Source organism: Empidonax traillii, unplaced genomic scaffold (genome assembly GCF_003031625.1).
Source record: "Empidonax traillii isolate 1590-97213 ecotype Southwest subspecies unplaced genomic scaffold, ASM303162v1 scaffold404:size960789, whole genome shotgun sequence".
Taxonomy (NCBI): domain Eukaryota; kingdom Metazoa; phylum Chordata; class Aves; order Passeriformes; family Tyrannidae; genus Empidonax; species Empidonax traillii.
In genome coordinates, this window is record NW_020955597.1 from 492,729 (window position 1) to 511,168 (window position 18,440).

At 46.6% G+C, this 18,440-nt stretch overlaps 1 protein-coding gene across 2 annotated transcripts in view; it reads right to left on the reverse strand.

Annotated features, from left to right (window-relative positions):
• The window catches only part of RHEB (Ras homolog, mTORC1 binding), a 39,998-nt gene extending 25,356 nt beyond the window's left edge, over window positions 1-14,642 (reverse strand). Inside the window, exon 1 of one of the 2 annotated variants that reach the window (XM_027893731.1) lies at window positions 14,386-14,642. In XM_027893731.1, coding sequence (XP_027749532.1) covers window positions 14,386-14,437 — 52 coding nt within the window. In that variant the 5' untranslated portion in view covers window positions 14,438-14,642. The remainder of the gene's footprint in view (window positions 1-14,385) is intronic. The other variant, XM_027893732.1, reaches the window with a different exon arrangement.
• Window positions 14,643-18,440: the final 3,798 nt, after the last annotated feature.

Genomic DNA, 18,440 nt, shown 5'->3' on the forward strand with positions numbered 1-18,440 from the left:
GGCCACCGGCAGCACAGCCCGGTTCTATCTCAACAGGAAGAATTTCTCAATACCTAAAACCCTCCACACAAGCCACCAGTAAACAGTTTGTGAGGGGGTCAAGAACAACAGCTATCGAAGAGCTGCAATTCTCTGCTCTGTTGGTGTTGCAGACGAGTAGTTTCTCTAACCCATCTTTTTCTACTACAATTCCCGCTTATGTAGTTTGCATAATCATTAAACACTTAACAGCATCTAATCCGCTCCTACCACAAGCCTAGCACCTTGCCTAAGTTAGCCTCTAGACTAATTTAGTAACTAGACTTACCCAGTTAGTCTCCTAGGTCTATTCAGTCTTACCTATAGAACAAACTAGTTTAGGTTTTGTCACAGAAGCGTTCAACAAAATGAAATGTTGTCAGTCACATCAGATTAGGTAAGTCTGTCTGCTTACTCAACTTGCAATATCTCATACATAGCTACACTCAAACTCAGTACACTGCACAGAGATGGAGTTTTCATACTGAAAAATACACTTGATTTAACTTGAACATTGGGATCTTTATCTTCTTTAATGCACAATATCAAGACAAATAAAATGGAGACACCGGCATTCTCATAGCGCAGATTATTCATCCTCAGAGCACAGAAGGGGACTGAACAACTTCTTGGAGTTGATGATGGTTAACTGGGTAGGAAAGAGAATTACAGCATCCCTCTTCAACAAAGATCTTCTCACAAGATAGCAGACGATCTCAGAACCCATCACTAGCTCATCATTCATCTCAGGCCGCATCATTAGCAACTTTCTATGGTTAATTAAGATTTCCTCCCCCCAGGTGCTAATTATGGCTGTGTAGTTGCTATTTTGCTGATCACTGCTATATAGTTTGGTGAATTATTCTAATGACTATAAAAATGATACATCTGGGTCAATAAAGAATTCTGTTTCAAAACCTCTGGAGACAGGAATACAATGAGCAGTTTGTGTTTTATTCAGATGTAACATAATTCTACTATTAGACTTTTAACCATGAGGAATTATCACATACAAATGTAACTACTTTGAGCTGTAGTTTCATCAATTTTTGTCACAATTTCCTTGTGATATCAACATTAAAATACCAGGATTAAAAAATTAATTTCTGATGCTTACAGGCAGAACTCTTTCTGGCACACAGAGCTCAATTCCTGCACTTGCTCATATGATACTCATGCTTGATTTGCAATACAGAGTGGTGGCACTCCTCTCTCAACATGCTGCCAGCTTTCTAGAGGACAGACTAAAGGTTATAATCCTGTAAGAGTGAAAGTCTGAGGACCTAAATGAGACATCTTTTGGTAACTTGATGAGGGACCTAAAACACAGAAGAGCCCTTCATAACAAACTAAACTGCAGATCAACATTTCCAACACAAGCTCTTTTTCAACTTCTATGGCACCCTGTCCTATTGCTAGACTGATCTACTGTTGTATCAGGATATAAGGGAATAAATACGACAGTCTACAGCATAAGTTTTCTAGCAAGAACTATTTCTGCTGCAAAAGAAGAGCTTCCCCAGGATGATCTGTAACACCAAAAGCACAAGCCTGCACAGAAATGCTTGTTTCCCTTCCTTCTGCATTGCACAATTTTCTTGAGGTTTATCGAAGGTTTTCCTCTGCAAGCCAGAAGAAATCTGAGAGCAGTCATTTAGAAACAAAGCCAGATGGCTTCCTTTATTTTCTTCAGATTTCAAAGCAGTTGGTCAAACTCACAAACATATTTGCAGGCCCTTGCTAGGGTTGGCAGCAGCCAGCCTTCAAAACATAAGCCAAGAGTCCTGATGCTATCTAGATCATGCTTTCTGTAAGGAAAGCAAGAAGAGAGCGTGTGCTTTATTCCCTGATATTTAACAGCAGGCTCACTCCATCCTACACTAGTGCTCATCCCTCAGTGTTCACTTCTGTTGCAACAGATTAGACGTCCAAGCAAGTATGTGGAGAACAATTTAATTTCTCTCCTGCAACTGCTCAGTTTTGCTTTCATTTAAGTCAGGAACTTCAGCACAGGATTGTCAGAGAAATGTTTTAATTACTTTAGCACATAGTCCGGTTACCTCTGCTTGTCACCCTTGCTGGCAGAAAAACAGAGAGGGACACTTTGCCCGGTATTTCCCTTAAAATAAGATAAGCCAATTTTAATTCCAAATGTCAAAAATGAAAAAGCTGTTACAAAGCTTAAAAAGAAAAAAAATCTAGAAAACTTCTGTGGCACACATCTCACCTGGCCGTGGAATACACACATACATGGCTGCATCCAAAAGGTTTTAAATAGATCAGGGGAACTGCTTCCTGGTGTTTCCTAACTACAACGGAAATTCAGACATTCATACCCCAGTCAACCTATATCTTCTCAGATAAATACCACCCTCTGTATTCCCTTCGGACTTCCTGCAGGAACTGTGCATCTCTGCAGCAGCTTCCCACCTCCCACCCCACAGGACCAAGCCTAAAATATTTTAGGTGGCAGCAGAAATTCAATGGCATCAGTTGCCAGGTGGTGAGCAACTGCATTTTGCATCACTTGTATATTCCTTTATCATTATTATTTGTCCTTCCTTTTCTGTCCTATTACAGTCTTTGCCTAAACCCACAAATTATACCCTTTTCCCTGATTCTGTCCCCCGTCTCACTCAGGGGAGTGAGTGAATGGCTGTGTCGTGTTTAGCTGCTCACTGGGTTGAACCTCAACAACTTCTAAAGAGAAGCTTGTTAAGCTAAAGATCAGATCCTACCATTTCAGTTTATGACACACTTCTAGGAAAAGAGCCTGAACTCTGTACTGATTCCCCTCCGAAGAGGCAAAACTCAACTTGTACCTCTGGGCAGAAGCCAAGTCTTTCCTCTCTATATACACACTTCAAGCAGCTCGTTAGGTGTTTGAATAAACTTGACCTTTCCTTGGATCAGCTGGTATGTACAACATGAAATGTCTTTGAAAGACGCTTTTAGGAACTGCCATGGTTTCATCATTAAATCGGTTTTAAATGCCAAGTCATTAGAAATAAAAATGCGTCTCTCTTGCTTTAATGCATTCCATGCATTCCCCTTTTCCCATCTTCAAGGTTTTAGTTTCCACACAAGGCAACAAACTCTCAACTTTCAGTCAGTTTTTTCTTGCCACTAAGGGTCGCTGGGATGTACAACTTCAGTTACCTTTCTGGAAGCCACAAGTATCAGGCCTAGCAGGGTTTAGCACTGTTTCAAGAAGCAGATCTTTCCAGCTCTCCATCCAGCACAGACACTGCCTGTTAAACTTCCCATTTCCACTAGAAAACAGGATAAACTCTTCCCTCTGCAAATCTCACACCAGTAAGAGAAAGAGAACCCTTACCAAGACGAAAGACCACACTCTTTGAAGGGATCAGTACTGTTCCACTGAAACGCAGGTCTTCCCTAAGAATCTTCCCTGAGAAGGACCTTTATGAGGACTGGAGCCATGGGATTCCCTGTCACCGTAGCCATCATAACTCCGTGCTTACAACCACCCCCAAGCAGAGGGTTAAGTCTCTGAAAATGTCAGTAAAACTTTTGTAGCATCATTTAAAAACAGAAGATTATGAACATGATCCTGAGCATATTGTAGCAGTGAGTAACCATAAGCAACTGAAAAGTGTGAGGAACAGACCATCTTGGCAGTACTGCTGAACTGCATACGACCACAGGGCCTCAGGATCTTTTTGGAACTGCAAGAACAATAGTAGGAAATGTATTCCTCTCTTCCTTGTTGTAGGATGACAGAAAGCAAGTGCCTGACAAAATCCTGACAAGACAGTAACGGTAACATTCCCTCTCTTGGTAACATCATCCAAGCACATAATGTGATATATTATCCAGCAACTGTAGCCAAGGAGTTTCAGCCTTACTCTGAAAGGAAATCCACAGAGCTCTCCACCAACCTGCAGCAAAAGCTGGAAGACACTACAGATTTGTTCCAAAAAGGACAGCCTACTTTTGCAACCCACTGTACAAATACATGAATCAAACTGCATAATAATCACAAGAAGATCTTGACCACAGAAGGCAGCTCCACCCTGCAGCAGTATGTGTGACTATGAGGGGGTCAGTCAGTGTTCATCAGACTTTGGATGATCAGTGGTGACACAAAGTCAACAAATGCCAGCAATGCACATGGCACCCAAAAACTGACGTTCCTGGAAAGCACGTGGCTCGCAGCATCCAACATCAGCACACAGACTATCCACCTGCCATGACTTGCACTGCTGGAAGTCCCCAAAGCTGCATGAAGCACCAGGTACAGCAGCACCAACCCTGACAACACCAACATCTCTTAGCATCGAACAGGGAAGGTGGTCCTTAGGGATACCAACAAAGATTCACACTGACTCCCTCTTCCACCCTGGAGCAGGGCATGGTCAACTCCACCACATCTCTGTCAACAAATGCACTGGCAGACACTGAGGCAGTCTTGATAAGTGACCACACATTTGAGCCTTGACCACTTCTCCTGTGCTAGACCACTGCTGCTTTGGGTCTAGGCACAACCATAAAAAACAGTGTGCCTGAACAGTTCCTTCCTCTACAAAAACTGTCTCTCCACTACCAGGCTCAGATCAACTTTCGTTGCTACTGTTGTCTCTTTCTGTTTCAACTATAGATCTTCTCTGAATTAACCCTACAGGCATCTTCCACGTTAATTCTGGTTTAACATGTGAAGCTCCTCCCCTCTATTAATCAGGGTCAAATAAAGCCACAATCTCTTAAATGCCATCCTCATACCCTTGCCCTTTATCCAGCTGGAGTTAGTCATTAACCCCTCCCCACTAACGCTGGCTGCAAGACTTCTGCATTTACACACTTGCCCGATCAACCCAAGAGCAGCCTCTGAATACAGAGGACAATCTGTTAACAGTATGGAAGGGTCAAAGTAATAATAAACCAAAATCACAGCATGACAGATAAGGGTAAAACACTAGGGGAAAAGAAAAAGGACTCTGAGGTAAGAATAACACCGTGCAGAATAGCAGAAGAATCATTAGAGCCCCCAACCTTGGGAAAAGCTACGGGAATTTAAGCCGAAGATCTGTCAGATACGACATGATACAGCTGATGTTGCCATAGGCCAGAGAAGGTATAATAGGTAACCCCTGTTTGCTATGTCATACTATCCAGTTCTTGCCTGTCATGACAGCCAGCTGGCTTTCTTACCTTCCTCACCAGCATGTATCCATCTGGTGGCTCACAAGGTACTTCACATTAGGAGATTTTAGGTAAGAACCATACTTCTCACTTTTAAAAGTACTCTCACTTTTTATACTATCTAGTACAAAAAGGTCACAGTACAGAGCTCTGACCTTTTCAGGGAAGAACAAAAGCAGGAAAAATACAGAACTGAAATTCTGTGAAAACTGAAAAAAACCATCACCCCATCTCACTCCCACCCTCCCCCAGCCACCTAAAGACAGCCCAGGGGTATAACTGAGGATGACACTTGTGAGCTGACATTAAACTCACTTCTCCATTTTGACTCTCTTTTACAAGTCAAGTGTCTTCCATCTAGTCTGGTTCCAGCATCCCAGGAAGCACTTGCCAACAGAAGCCGGACTGTCCCCTTCCCAGCACCCACCAGCACATCTAGGCAGCTCGGACAAGGAGCTGAGTATTGAGCTACATTTTAAGGCAACTTAATTTCATGTCAGCCTTCAGGAGACAGAGCAGTACACTGTATTTATCTGCTGTAGAGGTGTCTGCACAGCAACCCAACAGTTCTGCAAGAGTCGTTTTATCTCGTCCTCTGTCCTACCACCACACTTGGGGATAAAAGAGGGGTACAAGCAGAGAAATGGTTTAGGTGTTGTAAGATTCCCTGACACACTCTGTATAAGGACCACGACTTTGAAGCATTCAGACAACCTTGAATTACCTTACCTTTGAACCACTTTTAGACTTCAATTTAGCAACCACTTATAAAGAATCTTGACAACTTTCTTCTCAAAACATGACAAAAAAAGTTAAGCCAGCACAACTAACACCTTCCCTTAGCATTTATTCACCAAATGAAGCAGGTACCTAATAGAAACAGCCATTTCCAAGAAAGCAGTGCAGAAGAAGGTACTTAAGCAAACTAAGAAACACGGTGCTTGTTTATATGCACGTTGCAGAGTAGAAACTTCCAGTTCTAATTAAAAAAATGCTAATTTTGAAACAGATTTCAAACACCAAAAATTTGTTATTGATGGAATAACAAGCCTTAAAGCAAAATACACTTTACAGCATTAATGTCAAGTGCTTGATTGTTTTGACAGTTTGTGGGACAGATTTAATAAGAGTTTTCCTACATATTATGCATCCCAGCTCTTTTGCATACAGCACGAGTACCTTTAAAAGGAGGTCATACATATTGAATGAAGTTTTGGCAATACAATCTGACAAGTTGTTGAAGCTAGACAGATGTATCCCACTAACTCTGGAGACAATGTTGTCAAGAGACACTTTCATATCCTAATTTTGTATTACACTTGAACGTGTTCACACCCACACACTGAAGACCACTTATATATTCTCTCTTTTCCCCAAATTAAAATTAATTTAACTCAATACTCCACAGAATACAAAAAGTAACCAGCTAAGGTTTGATATGCATGCTCCTCTGGTTCCTGTAATCTAAAATACCAAAGAAAACACTGACAACCATCCCAGAAATACTGACCCCTCCGTCTTTAAGACTTCAGTGCAATATTAAAAAACCATGCTGAATGAAAAATTTGCTGTTTAAATCATAATCTATCAGTGGATTGTGATTTCTTCAAGTGATATCTATTTAATACAGAAGGATCAGAACTAGTCACCACATTAGGGTCTTTAATTCCTTAAAAGCCCTCCAGAAATCATTCACTTACTTTTATGCCTCATAACCTTTGGCCATTACCCACAAACTCTTGATGATTTCACCCAAATCAAACTGGTATACATTTCCTCCTCGTGTTCTAGTCTCAAGTTCTCTAATTCATGTAAGAAGTCCCATAAGAAATTCCATGTAACTTCCCTTTTTGCAGGAGCCCCCAAGTCTCAAGCTATTTTCCGCTTGTCCTGTCTTCATCTTGACTGGCACATTGTGCTTGATAATCCAAACCCTTCACTTTGAGAACCTGTATCATCTGTTTCCACCACTATGTTTTTCACCACTGTCTCATCCAACACCCTTCACACATTTACACTTCAAATGTCCATGTCCAGCACAGTGAACTGAGGAAGAACCAGAGCATCTGAACAATTAGGTAGCTGCGAGCCATCTTTGTGCTGCAACAGTGTTGATAAACACAACCAAAGGAGGGTCAACCAGGTCCAGGAATCAACCGGTATTTTGAGGAAACGTACTTTGTAGGGTGTCCTACCAAACACTGATGACCACAAGGAAAAGCAACAGAGCCTTGAGATTTGTTTCCCCTGGTCTTCCAAGTAGGAAGGCGATAGGTGAATGCCTTGCACTTTGTTGTACAGGTTGCAGCAAGATGGGGGTCAGTCTCTTCTCCCAGGAAACAGGCAAAAAAGAGAAAACAGCCCCAAGTTGTGCCAGGGGAGGTTTAGATTGGACATTAGGAAAAATTTCTTCACAGAAAGGGTTGTCAAGCATTGGCACAGCTTGCCCAGGGAAGCAGTTGAGTCACCATCCCTGGAGGTATTTAAAAGCTGTACAGATGTGGCACTGAGAGACGTGGTTTAGTGGTGGGCTTGGCAGTGCTGGACTCGATCTCAGAGGTCTTTTCCAAACTAAAAGATTCCATGAGTGTACTGTGGAGCTCTGCCTTTGATCCATTGAAACGTCTTTATTACCAACTGTTTCCAGAAAATTCGAGATCAGATCACTGATTTGAAGACTTTCAGAAAAAGGTTTAGAATTACCCCAGGTCAAACATTTAACTTTTCCTCGATTTCACATGGAACGATTAAATTTCACTAGAGAAGGTCATTTAAACAAGGACCTTGAAAAACTTGATTTCTTCAGAGCTCCCTCATGCACATTTCACCACCTGCACAAGGCCATCTTTTTCCATCAAGAGAACAACTCCAGTTCAGAAGGCCCATAGTGGAAAGTTTATAAAAAAGCTTATCTGGGGTGGCGAAGGAAAATATTTACAGATGTGATTTCATAACAGGTCTGATGGAAGAAAAGTCTGCCTGGCCCCAAGGAGCCTACTCCAACCTGCCCCAAACAGCCCGTGCTCCTGCCCCATTCCCTCTGTCAGGGCTGCACTTGCAGAGCTCACCAGCTGAAGGATACAAAAGATTTCCCTTCTGGTTGCTTTACCTTTCAAGGAAATCAATTCCCTGAGCTGGTGGCCAGGCTTCCATCATTCCAGTGCCAGCACCTGGGTAGGGGCAGGAAGGTCCAACTTCCAACCACGGCAGGATTAGCTCAACTTGGGCCAAGGGACGCCCCACCCTACACAGCTCATTTGCATCTGCTTTTATTGCACAGCAATTAAACAAGAAAGTGGCTGGGATGTTTCTGAGAAAAGCTGCATCTGAAAGCCTGTTTCAGCACTTTGTTCAAAAACTACCTCAGTTTACTTTCTTGTTAAAAGTTTAATACAAGCAACAAAAAAAAACCAATTCAGCATCCACTGTGCTTCATGTTTCTCAAAAAGGAAATACAATCTGTAATGGTCCATATTTGTATGTCTTCGGTAAACTTAATAATCTGGAATCTTGCTAAAAGGTCTTCTAGGCAACTTTAAACGTGGATTTTCTCCACATTCTTCCCTTTTCCTCCCATCCCATCAACCCTCATTAACAGAGTATCTGCCATCAGTGTGCAAGAACCATACTGGAATGCAAATGTCCTCAGGGAAATTTTAAGCAACAACCATCCCCCAAACTCAGGAAGCACGTTTTCCTTTCTCACACGATCAAATTCACAACAAATCTGCCCATTCACTTCAAATACAGACCTTCGGAAAACAAAAGGGAACCTCTCAGATCCTAAAGGAGACAAATTCACAACTGACAGGGGCTGCTTCGTGTTTTTAAAATGCACCGTGCTTCATGTCTGCAGGTTCTGATCTGGGATAAATCGAGATGACACCAACCAATTTTGAGTCATGCAGGATTCGCAGAGCTCGAGTGCATTATGAACATCCCACAGAGAAGCTGTTTCGATTTTGGATTGAATACACAATTAGGTTGAGCGGTTCTTAAAATACGCCCTTGAATGTCACCTTCAGGAGAGCTACAGGAAGTTAATCATAATGGGCATTTATCACTTTTTAGCCTGCTCTTCTAATGCCGAGTGCGTGGTCATGCTGAGTTTCCGCAGCAGTGTGCCTGCAGAGGAGGCTACCTGAGCCAGAACCTACACTTAAGGCAGTGTAGTAGCTCTAAAGGAAGAGCTCCAACTTTATATAGCTTATAAATTACAGGATCTACATTTCATTTGGTTTTTCCTGTCGATGTTAACTCCCAAGTTGAGTAATCAAATACCAAACCGCCCAAATGTGCAAGCAAAACGTGAGAGTGTTGCCATTGAGGGATCAGAGTAGGCAATTTAAGAGTTAATCCTGGAGCAGTGTCCTCAAATAACCCTACGGTGGCTTGATATTACAGCTGAACATGCTGCCTCTAGTGCTTCCAGCTACTGCTATGAAACGCTCTGTAGCAACTTTCCCTGCTGTAGCCACTATCACAGCCACTAGCACCGAAATGCAATTAAAGCTGGCATTTCCAGCCTCATCCCAGTCCCCTGGGAGCCGCAACCTCTCCTCCTCGCAGCACTGCCGCACCAACGCGGCCCTAAGGAGGGAAGGGCTGCGGAAATCATCCTGGCACTCATTAGGGACTCGGCAAAATTCAAACCTTAGGTACCAGCTGGCTCCCGAGCCGCTCAATTTTCCCGTTAAATCTCAGGCCTGCCAATGCTGTGGACACAACCACTCGTGCAAACCAATTGTGTAAATTACAGCGCCACGGCGGTAATTCCTCGGTTCCCCCTCTGTTGACATTTACACGGGCAATTTATCGCCTGCTAAAATTACCACTTCCCCCCCTCCAACACCAAAGGGATCCCTCCCTCCTCAGGGCGGAACGCTGCTGTGAGAGCAGATGCCATCTTTCAGACATGGAAAGCAGAGACTCAACTCCATTTTACAACACAAACCTCCTGATATTCGAATAACTCGTGTTTCCAATGACAATAACTCTGTTTTGTCCCAATTATTTTTACAATTTACAGCTCCATATTAAAGGTGCTGCTTTTTCTGCCCTTCTCGCTTTCAGGCAAGGAGGAGGGAGAAGAGGCAGTTTTTAGCTTAATACAACTACCTGGGAGCCTTTCCATTCAAATCTAACCTTGACAGATCATTTTGTTCCATCATGGTTTTTTTTTGATACCTGCATGCCGCAGTCACGGCCCGTGACTACATCTGCCTGCAGCATGGACTGCTCACCACCTACACACACAAAGAAAGGTGATTTATTTAGGTGGGGAAGAAAATAAGTCCCCTATTATGAACTGGGTTTTCCCCTCAGAGCTATAAACTGCCCAGGAGAGCACTGTCAGATCGCCAGTTCAGACGTTTACAATTCTGCGAGTACATCTGTAATACCAGCAGCACGAGCCGTAGGAACAGCGAAAAGGAAATCAGGCTGAGATAGTGAGCTATGACTGAAGCTGCTAATCCAAACAACACCTCCCTGATTATCTTAAATTCATCAGTTCGATATAGTACAAAGAGCCCTAGTAGTAAAGTAGTTTTACAAGATGATCTAAGAAACCTCTTCTTTCATACAGGCATTTGTGGTCTGAATTTGCATATTTCTTCTATAAACAGAAAAAAGACCGAAACTGAGCACAAAGCATTTCGACAACTCTACGCTGCTTTTTAGAGTGACTGTTACTCTGAAAAGATTTGGAAAATCTCCGTCTTGCTTGATTCAGTTCCATGAAAATCCATAATTTCAAATTATGTTTGGGATATATCAAAGTCAAGTTCCTCTGCTGCAGGACTATCAGATTTTGGGATGAAATCCATCTGATTTCTACTCAGAACCTTGCTGAGACAGGCACACTTATATAATGGAATTTAACTTTCTTAGACCATTTTAAGCCTGAGCAAAACCCAATGGAGACATTCTTGTGCGATTTTGTCTAGCATCGAGCCACAACCTGTATGTTATATCCACAGATCATCGGTCTTCCTCACCAAAAAACAAGTCCTGAAGCTCCTGGCAAATACTCTTGTCTGCATCTCAGAATGTATGACAGCCTGGGAATTCATAAGGCTTCCACTGTGATCTCTCCCATCAGCAAAGACTATGAGTTTCTCATATGAAAGGCTTGATGGTGGTGTTGAAAGATAGAGGGAGTGTATTCAAACAAGCAGACTCCTGAATTTTCTATTCCGAGAACTATTATACCAGGATACCACTCCCAGCCTCTAGTTTACCTGACAACAGCACTGGGACAAGATTAAAATTTGATGTAAGTGGAAGAAACAAGGGCTTAGCACAGAGCCAGGACAAAAATCAGGCCCCGTTACACACATCCCCGCAGAGGATGTGCCTGTCCATCACCGAACACACTCGTAACCTGAGAGAGCTGCAGAATCGTTGAATCATCAACTGTAGGAACAGCTCACTGCCTGAAATATGTCATCAGAACCCGGCTACTTCTACACGTAACAGAGAGCACAGGGAAAAAGCCTCGCCATTTTCTGAGAGCTCCATCTCAAACACTGTAATTACAAGGGAAGAACCCCAAATTCACAGAGGTCACCTAAGCATTTAGGCCAACCTACAAAACTGCAAACATTTTACAGCTTGCCACGGTTAGCCTCCCTCACTTCAGGGTCAAGATTAATGTTAATAGCAAAACAATGCAGCTTCGTAATTATAAAAGGAAATTTAGAAAGCATTTCCTTCCAGTACTTCAGATTCTGGAATTATTCCCCACCTTAGTGAACGTTAGCTCTCTACAATGTTGTATTTCCCCCAAAATAAATGCTCCTCCTTTTCTACCACGCAAAAACTTGTCCTAAAAAAAAATTAGATCCTCTCTTACCCAGGGTTTAAGTAATAATCCTGCCATCACAATACAAATAAAATGTTCCCCCTAAGCCAAACTAAGCCCCCATCCTCCAAGACTTTAGGAGGTATAATTGGGCAAGTAGAGGACTCAGCCTAAATCTGACAGTTTAACTTACTTGCTTTTCTACCAGCTTTACAAGATGGAAGTAAAACCCCAATGACTCATTTCTACTGCCTGAACTTTTACATAACTATTTGCCTAGAAATGTAATGCTCCCGCATTTAAGAGGAGTAACTTCGCCATTTTACAGAGAGCAATTTTTACCTAAGAGGTAACACAGAATTGTCATGGAGAATGGAAGGAAAATTCCAGTAAACCAGATTTTTCACCCCCCCGCCCCTTAATTCTATGTTCATACAACTTGTAGATGTCCTAATAAAACTGGTCTTGTCCCATCAAGCCTAATTCTGCACTAGTACCAGAACACTTTATTTGAAGAAGTTCAGCAGTAGGTTGTAATAGCTTTTTGCCCACCCTTTCCATGTGAGCACTATTGCTCAGATCACCTGCCAGACTAAAAACATGATACTATTTCTCTGTTTTTCCTCAGCTGATCACACACCCTACCAGCATTTGACTTTTTGACTGCTGGTTGTCAATGTCAACAGACGAAGGACCAAAGCTCAACAGTACACTCAGTCCCCCATCACAGACTTTCAAAGGACAGAATTTCAAGCATTCTCCCTTCTCACTTACACTGCCCACTGCTTGTTCCCACCAGGGCTCAAAGAAAGAAAGGGAAGGGAAGAGAAAGCATAACACACATCACAGGGAACAGACCACAACAAGTGATGTCACACAGACTATGCAAACGGATCGATCTACTACTCACTGTTCCGCTTAAGGACTGGACAAATTCATCATTAAAACAACCTGTCTCAAAGTCAGGCTGCAGTTATGCACAAAATCCAAGACAGAGTTCCACTTATTTAGCCTGGCGTTTTAAATCTTTTTAAGAAGCCTTTTTTTAAGGGTTCTTTCTGCCGAGTGCATAAAACGAGACAGAAAACTGATTTAGTCACGACTTAAACGTAAAAACCCCTTTCACAGCAGCACAGTATCTCTCTGTAGCATCTCCCTTTTTTTTTTTTTTTTTTTTTCCAGCCGCACATTATCTTCTACAGTGATCTTAGGCTTTTAAGTTTGATCGATCAGGCTGAACTACGGGCTTGTCTCAGCATTCGGGTTTCTTAAAGCAGAGGGGAGCATCCGAAACCGTTCTCCATCAAAGACAGTGAACCCAGGAGGGGTTACACATATGGGACAAAAAAACCCTATCAGCTGCTATAGGCTGGTGCTGGAGGGTTCCAGGGCGTTCCTCAGCGGATCATCCCCTGCTGGATTGTGCCAGCAGCGCCGGGCAGGAGCGGGACAGCCCCTGCGGGACAGCCCGGGCTGACACGGCCCCGCGGTGCTGCTGGTGGGGGACGAACACCTCCAGAGGGGGAAAAAAACACAGCCCAGGAACCGGCACCAGACCGACCTGGTTTCCCCTCGGCACTTCAAAAATCACAGAATCACCACTCAGGTTGGGAAAGACCCCTGACATCACCGAGCCCAACCCGTGACCCAACAACACGGCCGCGTCAACCAGACCAGGGCACTCAGTGCCACGTCCACTCTGTCCTTAAACACCTCAAGGGACGGCGGCCCCACCACCTCCCTGGGCAGCCCGTTCCGATGTCTGATCACCCTTTCCTTCCGTGAAGAAATTCCTCCTAATGCCGAACCTCAACCTCCCCCGGTGTAGCTTAAGGCCATGTCCTCCTCTCGTCCTGTCGATGTCTGCCTGTGGGAAGCGCCCGACCCTCACCTGGCTACACCCTCCTGTCAGGAAGGTTATAGAGTGACAAGGTCTCCCCCGAGCCGCCTTTCCTCCAGACTAAACAAACCCGGCCCCCTCAGCCGCCCCGCACAACACACGCGCTCCAGACCCTTCCCCGCTCCCCGGACTCGGAGCCGCATCGCAGCACCCCCAGCCCGGCGGGGCGGGAACACCACCACCACCACCCCCCCCCCCCCCGGTTTTCCAGGCTCCCTCCGGGGGGGGTGAGGGGGGAATGAAACTTCCTATTAAGGGCAGGCGGCCGCGGGCCCGCAGCCCTGCGGCGCCGCCATGGCGGGGCCCTCCCTCCTCCCTCCTTCCCTTCCCTTCCCTCCCTGCCCGGACGCGGCTGCGCGCTCGGCCCGGCGGGAAGCGCCGCTGCCTCCGCTGCACCTGCCGCCGCCGCCGCCGCCGCCGCCGCGGGGGACGAGGGCGATGCGATGCGATGCGAGACGGCCCCGCGCCCGCCACGACACCCCCGGCCCGCCGCGCTCACCCACGCTCCGGTAGCCCAGGATCGCGATCTTGCGGGACTTGGACGGCGGCATCTTGTCCCCCGCCCGGCCCCGAACCACATCAAGGGCGGCGGCTGCGGCTCCGGAGGATCAGGATGGGGAGGCAGTGGTCGGCGGGCGGGCGCTGCGGGCTCTCGGGGCGCGGCGCCAGCCACATGCGGCGGGAGCGGCGGGAGCGGCGGGAGCGGCCGGAGCGCGCGGCGCTGGCAGCGGCGGCGCCCGCACCACGTGACCCCCCCCCCTTCCACCAGCGCCGCCGCCGCGCGCCCGGCCCCGCGCACGCACCTGCGCGTCACGGGCAACGGCCGCGCGCGTCACCGCGCGCCGGCACCGCCCCGGCCGCGCCGCGCGCCCGCCCGCCGCGCCCGCCCATTGGTCGCTGCGGCGGCGGCGCGCGCGGATTGGCCGGGGCGCGGTGATGGACGGGGCTGAGGGGCGGGGGGAGGGGAGGGGGCGGGGCCGGGCGTGCCAAGGGCGCGCGGGGACGCGGGGGGAAAAGGAGGGGGTAGCGCGTGAGGGCCCCGCGCGCGCGTGCGCGAGCGGCGCCAGGCGGTTGGTGCGTTCTGCGCGCGCCGCCTGAGGACCGGCCCCAGACCTGCCCCCGTCCTTATCCCCAAACCTGCCCCCGTCCTTATCCCCAAACCTGTCCCCGTCCTTATCCCCAGACCTGTCCCCGTCCTTATCCCCAAACCTGTCCCCGTCCTTATCCCCATCCCTATCCCTATCCCTATCCTTATCCTTATCCCCATCCCTATCCTTATCCCCATCCCTATCCCCGTCCTTGTCCCCATTCCCATCCTTGTCCCTGTCCCCGTCCCCATCCCTAACCCTGGTTTTGTCCCCGTCCCATCGCCATCCTCATCGCTGACCCCGCCCCATCCCAATTCTCGTCCCAATCCCGTCCCCATCCCTATCCTCAACCCTACCTGTCCCCATCCCCGTTCCCATTACCGTCCCAATCCCCGACTCCGTCCTCATCCCCATCCCAATCCCGTCCTCATCCCTGTGTCCCGTCCCCGTCCCATTCCCGTCCCCAACCCCGTCCCTAACCGCGTCCCTATCTCCATCCTTATCCCTGTCCCCATCCCAGGGGGCTCCTCTCCCGGGAATGGGATCGGGCGCTGCTCCTCCGTGCGCTTCGTGTCCCGGAGCCCCGCGGACTCCAAGGACGCCGCCCGTCCCGGGAAGGGTCGCTCCGCATCCCGGGATCTGCCGTTTGCTTAAAACCATCGCGGTGCCTCTGCGGAGCGTTCCCTGTGCGCGCAGAGAACTTGGGGGGAACCGTGGAATCCCAGCATCGATAGCATGCTGGGAATGGCATATAAGGGAAGGGGGAGGAGGTGTTTCGGGGGTTGGGAATGGTTATAACTGCGAGATCCAAGCGGCGGAGAGTTTTCCACTTCGAACAGAGGCTACTGCAGCACTTAATGGATGCAGAATTTATGGGAGAAAGACACAGTGAACAGTGAAGTTGTATTTTCCCCTCTCTGCTACTGATTTTGAACACTTCTGGTAAATATCCACCCTTTCCACATTTTCTTGAAAAATTAGAAGTAATTTTCTTTATGTGCAGCTCCTCTTTTTTTGGGGTACAGTGATACTTAACATTCAGCTATGCCAGGGTGCAGCTAAAACAGCCTAACAGCTGGATGATGTTTAGGGAGATGGATTGGCTTCTCCCTGATCCCAACCACCCATTCCCAGTACTAGTGTTCATCTAACCTGCTGAGAGGGCAGGGAACTAAAACAAAAGAAAGCCATTTGTACACAAAAGTGACTTGCTTCTGAAGAAGCAGACAGGCTTTTAGGAGATACCCGCATTTTTTGGGATAGCCTAATTATACCCTTCATCTCCTGGATTACGGGGTTTTACAGGATAAGTGCTGGTAACCTGTGAGACAGCAGGGATAACAGCCTTCAGTGAATAGGGACATGATGGAAGGATAGTTATTTCATGAGAAAACACGGGGTTTATGTACTTTGTCAGTGATGTCTGTGGTGGATAGAACTCTGTGTGCTCCTTCTCCGTGTCCAGCCTCTCTGCAGTAGATTGCCACTTTATCACAGCCCTGGAGCATCCTACCATAGGGATTGGTGCAATCCCATGATGGTGGGATTTGGTGGGCCAGCAGAAAAGCAGTAGCCTGTGGAAATCTTTCCCCTTACTCTCTTTTTCTTATCCCCCTCACCTTTTAGACCCTTGTCTATTTATCCATCTTGTTTCTGTTAACCTGCACCTGCTCCCTCTGTGTTCATTTGGGGGAGTTCACTACTGCAGGGTTTCCACTCCCCCCCCTTTATAGGCTTTATTTCTTGCCTCAGATTACAATTGATTTGTCTCACCTTAGGATACCCCTGTGCTTGTCAGCCTGTGCTGCAGCAGGAACACGTGGTTCTGGGCATGGGTCTGTTTTAAATTTGAAGACAACCTTTTAACTTTCTTTTCTTCCACTGTTTCTTTGCAAGGAATTGGCTAACAATCCTTACTCCATCAGAATCATGCAACTGCTTCGTTCTGTCTTGACTGGGACACTCAAATACAGTTTTCAGGGAACTGTGTTATTTTTTCACGCTCTAGGACTGGGTGACGCTGCTGATGGCCTTTGGGAGCACTCTGGGACACAGCTACTCAAGCAGCAGCTTAAGCAAAGATGAGAAGATCTGGATCATGGTAAGGCTGTCGTTGCATTTCCCCTGCCCAGGTGAAGCCTAAACAGTTCCTGGAGTGCTCTGGTTCAGAGGGAGAGCGCACCTGTGGCTGGGAATGTCTAATCCAGGCATTGTGCATCATTTGAACTCCTACTGTTCAAATTTACACACTCACACACTAAGTGGCTCTTCGCTGAAATTCCCTCCCCCTGTAACAATCCAAGTGTGATGTTCAGGCTCTGTTTTCCCAGTGCAGCATTCCATAGCATGAGGACCATTAGGGATTAGGTCTTTTGCTTGTACATTCCCTGGTCCTGCTGCAGCCTCCTCATGCCTGTAGTGTTTGCAAGTTGTGCTGTGAACTACAATGGAGTTCAGAGAACTCTGGGATAAGTGACGTGTGCTGTGCACTGGCTGCACTCCAGGCCTTTACCAGATACTCCTTCAAATCATCACAGCCCTTGGATCAGCTCAGATGATAAATGGCATTCATGTTGTTGTAAATGAGCCCACAACACAGTGAATGCAACACATCAGGTATGGCCACGGGTCTGAAAGAGGAGATACCACAAGGGAGAACTGCAAGAACCATCTGCAGGAACAAGGCATTGAGGGAGGCTGGAAAAAAGGAACATGGCTTTTCCATGACGGAGGAAAAAACCATGATGAATTTCATGTAGCAAACGTAACAGTCAAGTATTTTTATGCTAATCCAGTACGTGCAAACCCACGAGCGCCCAGCGACTCATCTCTCAAATACAGAACAGCTCTGACTTCTACCTTCAATTCCTGCAACAGCAATTACCAGCACAATTACCTGCCCTGTCCTTCAGCAAACCGGGACCTTCCCGAGGAGGTTTTTTGATGTGTGTCCAGTGTTTGCGCTGGGCGTGCTCCCACAGGCACAGCACAGCCCGTGCTGCCTGCAGAGGTTACAAAGTACATTCGCTTCAGCCTTACACTTGTTCCTGCTCCCTCCTGCCTTTTCCGTCGTCGTACTTTCCAGCATTCAGATGGAACCACTGGCAAAATGTTAGGAGAAGCAAATTAAGGAACAAATTCAGTTCGCAGGGGGTACTGGCACTGATGCCATACAGGTCCTGGTATGCAGCTGGCAGGGACGTGTTCCATCCTTTCTTTCTGAAGGAATGAGTTTGATGTATGAGTACAGGTCACCTTCTCCCATTCACTTCAGCAGGAACAGGTCTGACTGCAACCACCAGAAAACAAATGGGTAGTAAGAAAGTGACTTTCAAAACCACATTTAAATTAAGACCTGGAGTGAAGAGCAAAGAGCAGTGTCTGCAGAACATTCTTTTTGCATAAATACATTATGTGGGTACAAGGGTAATATTAAATTATACAGAACGTCATTTTCCTCTGGAAA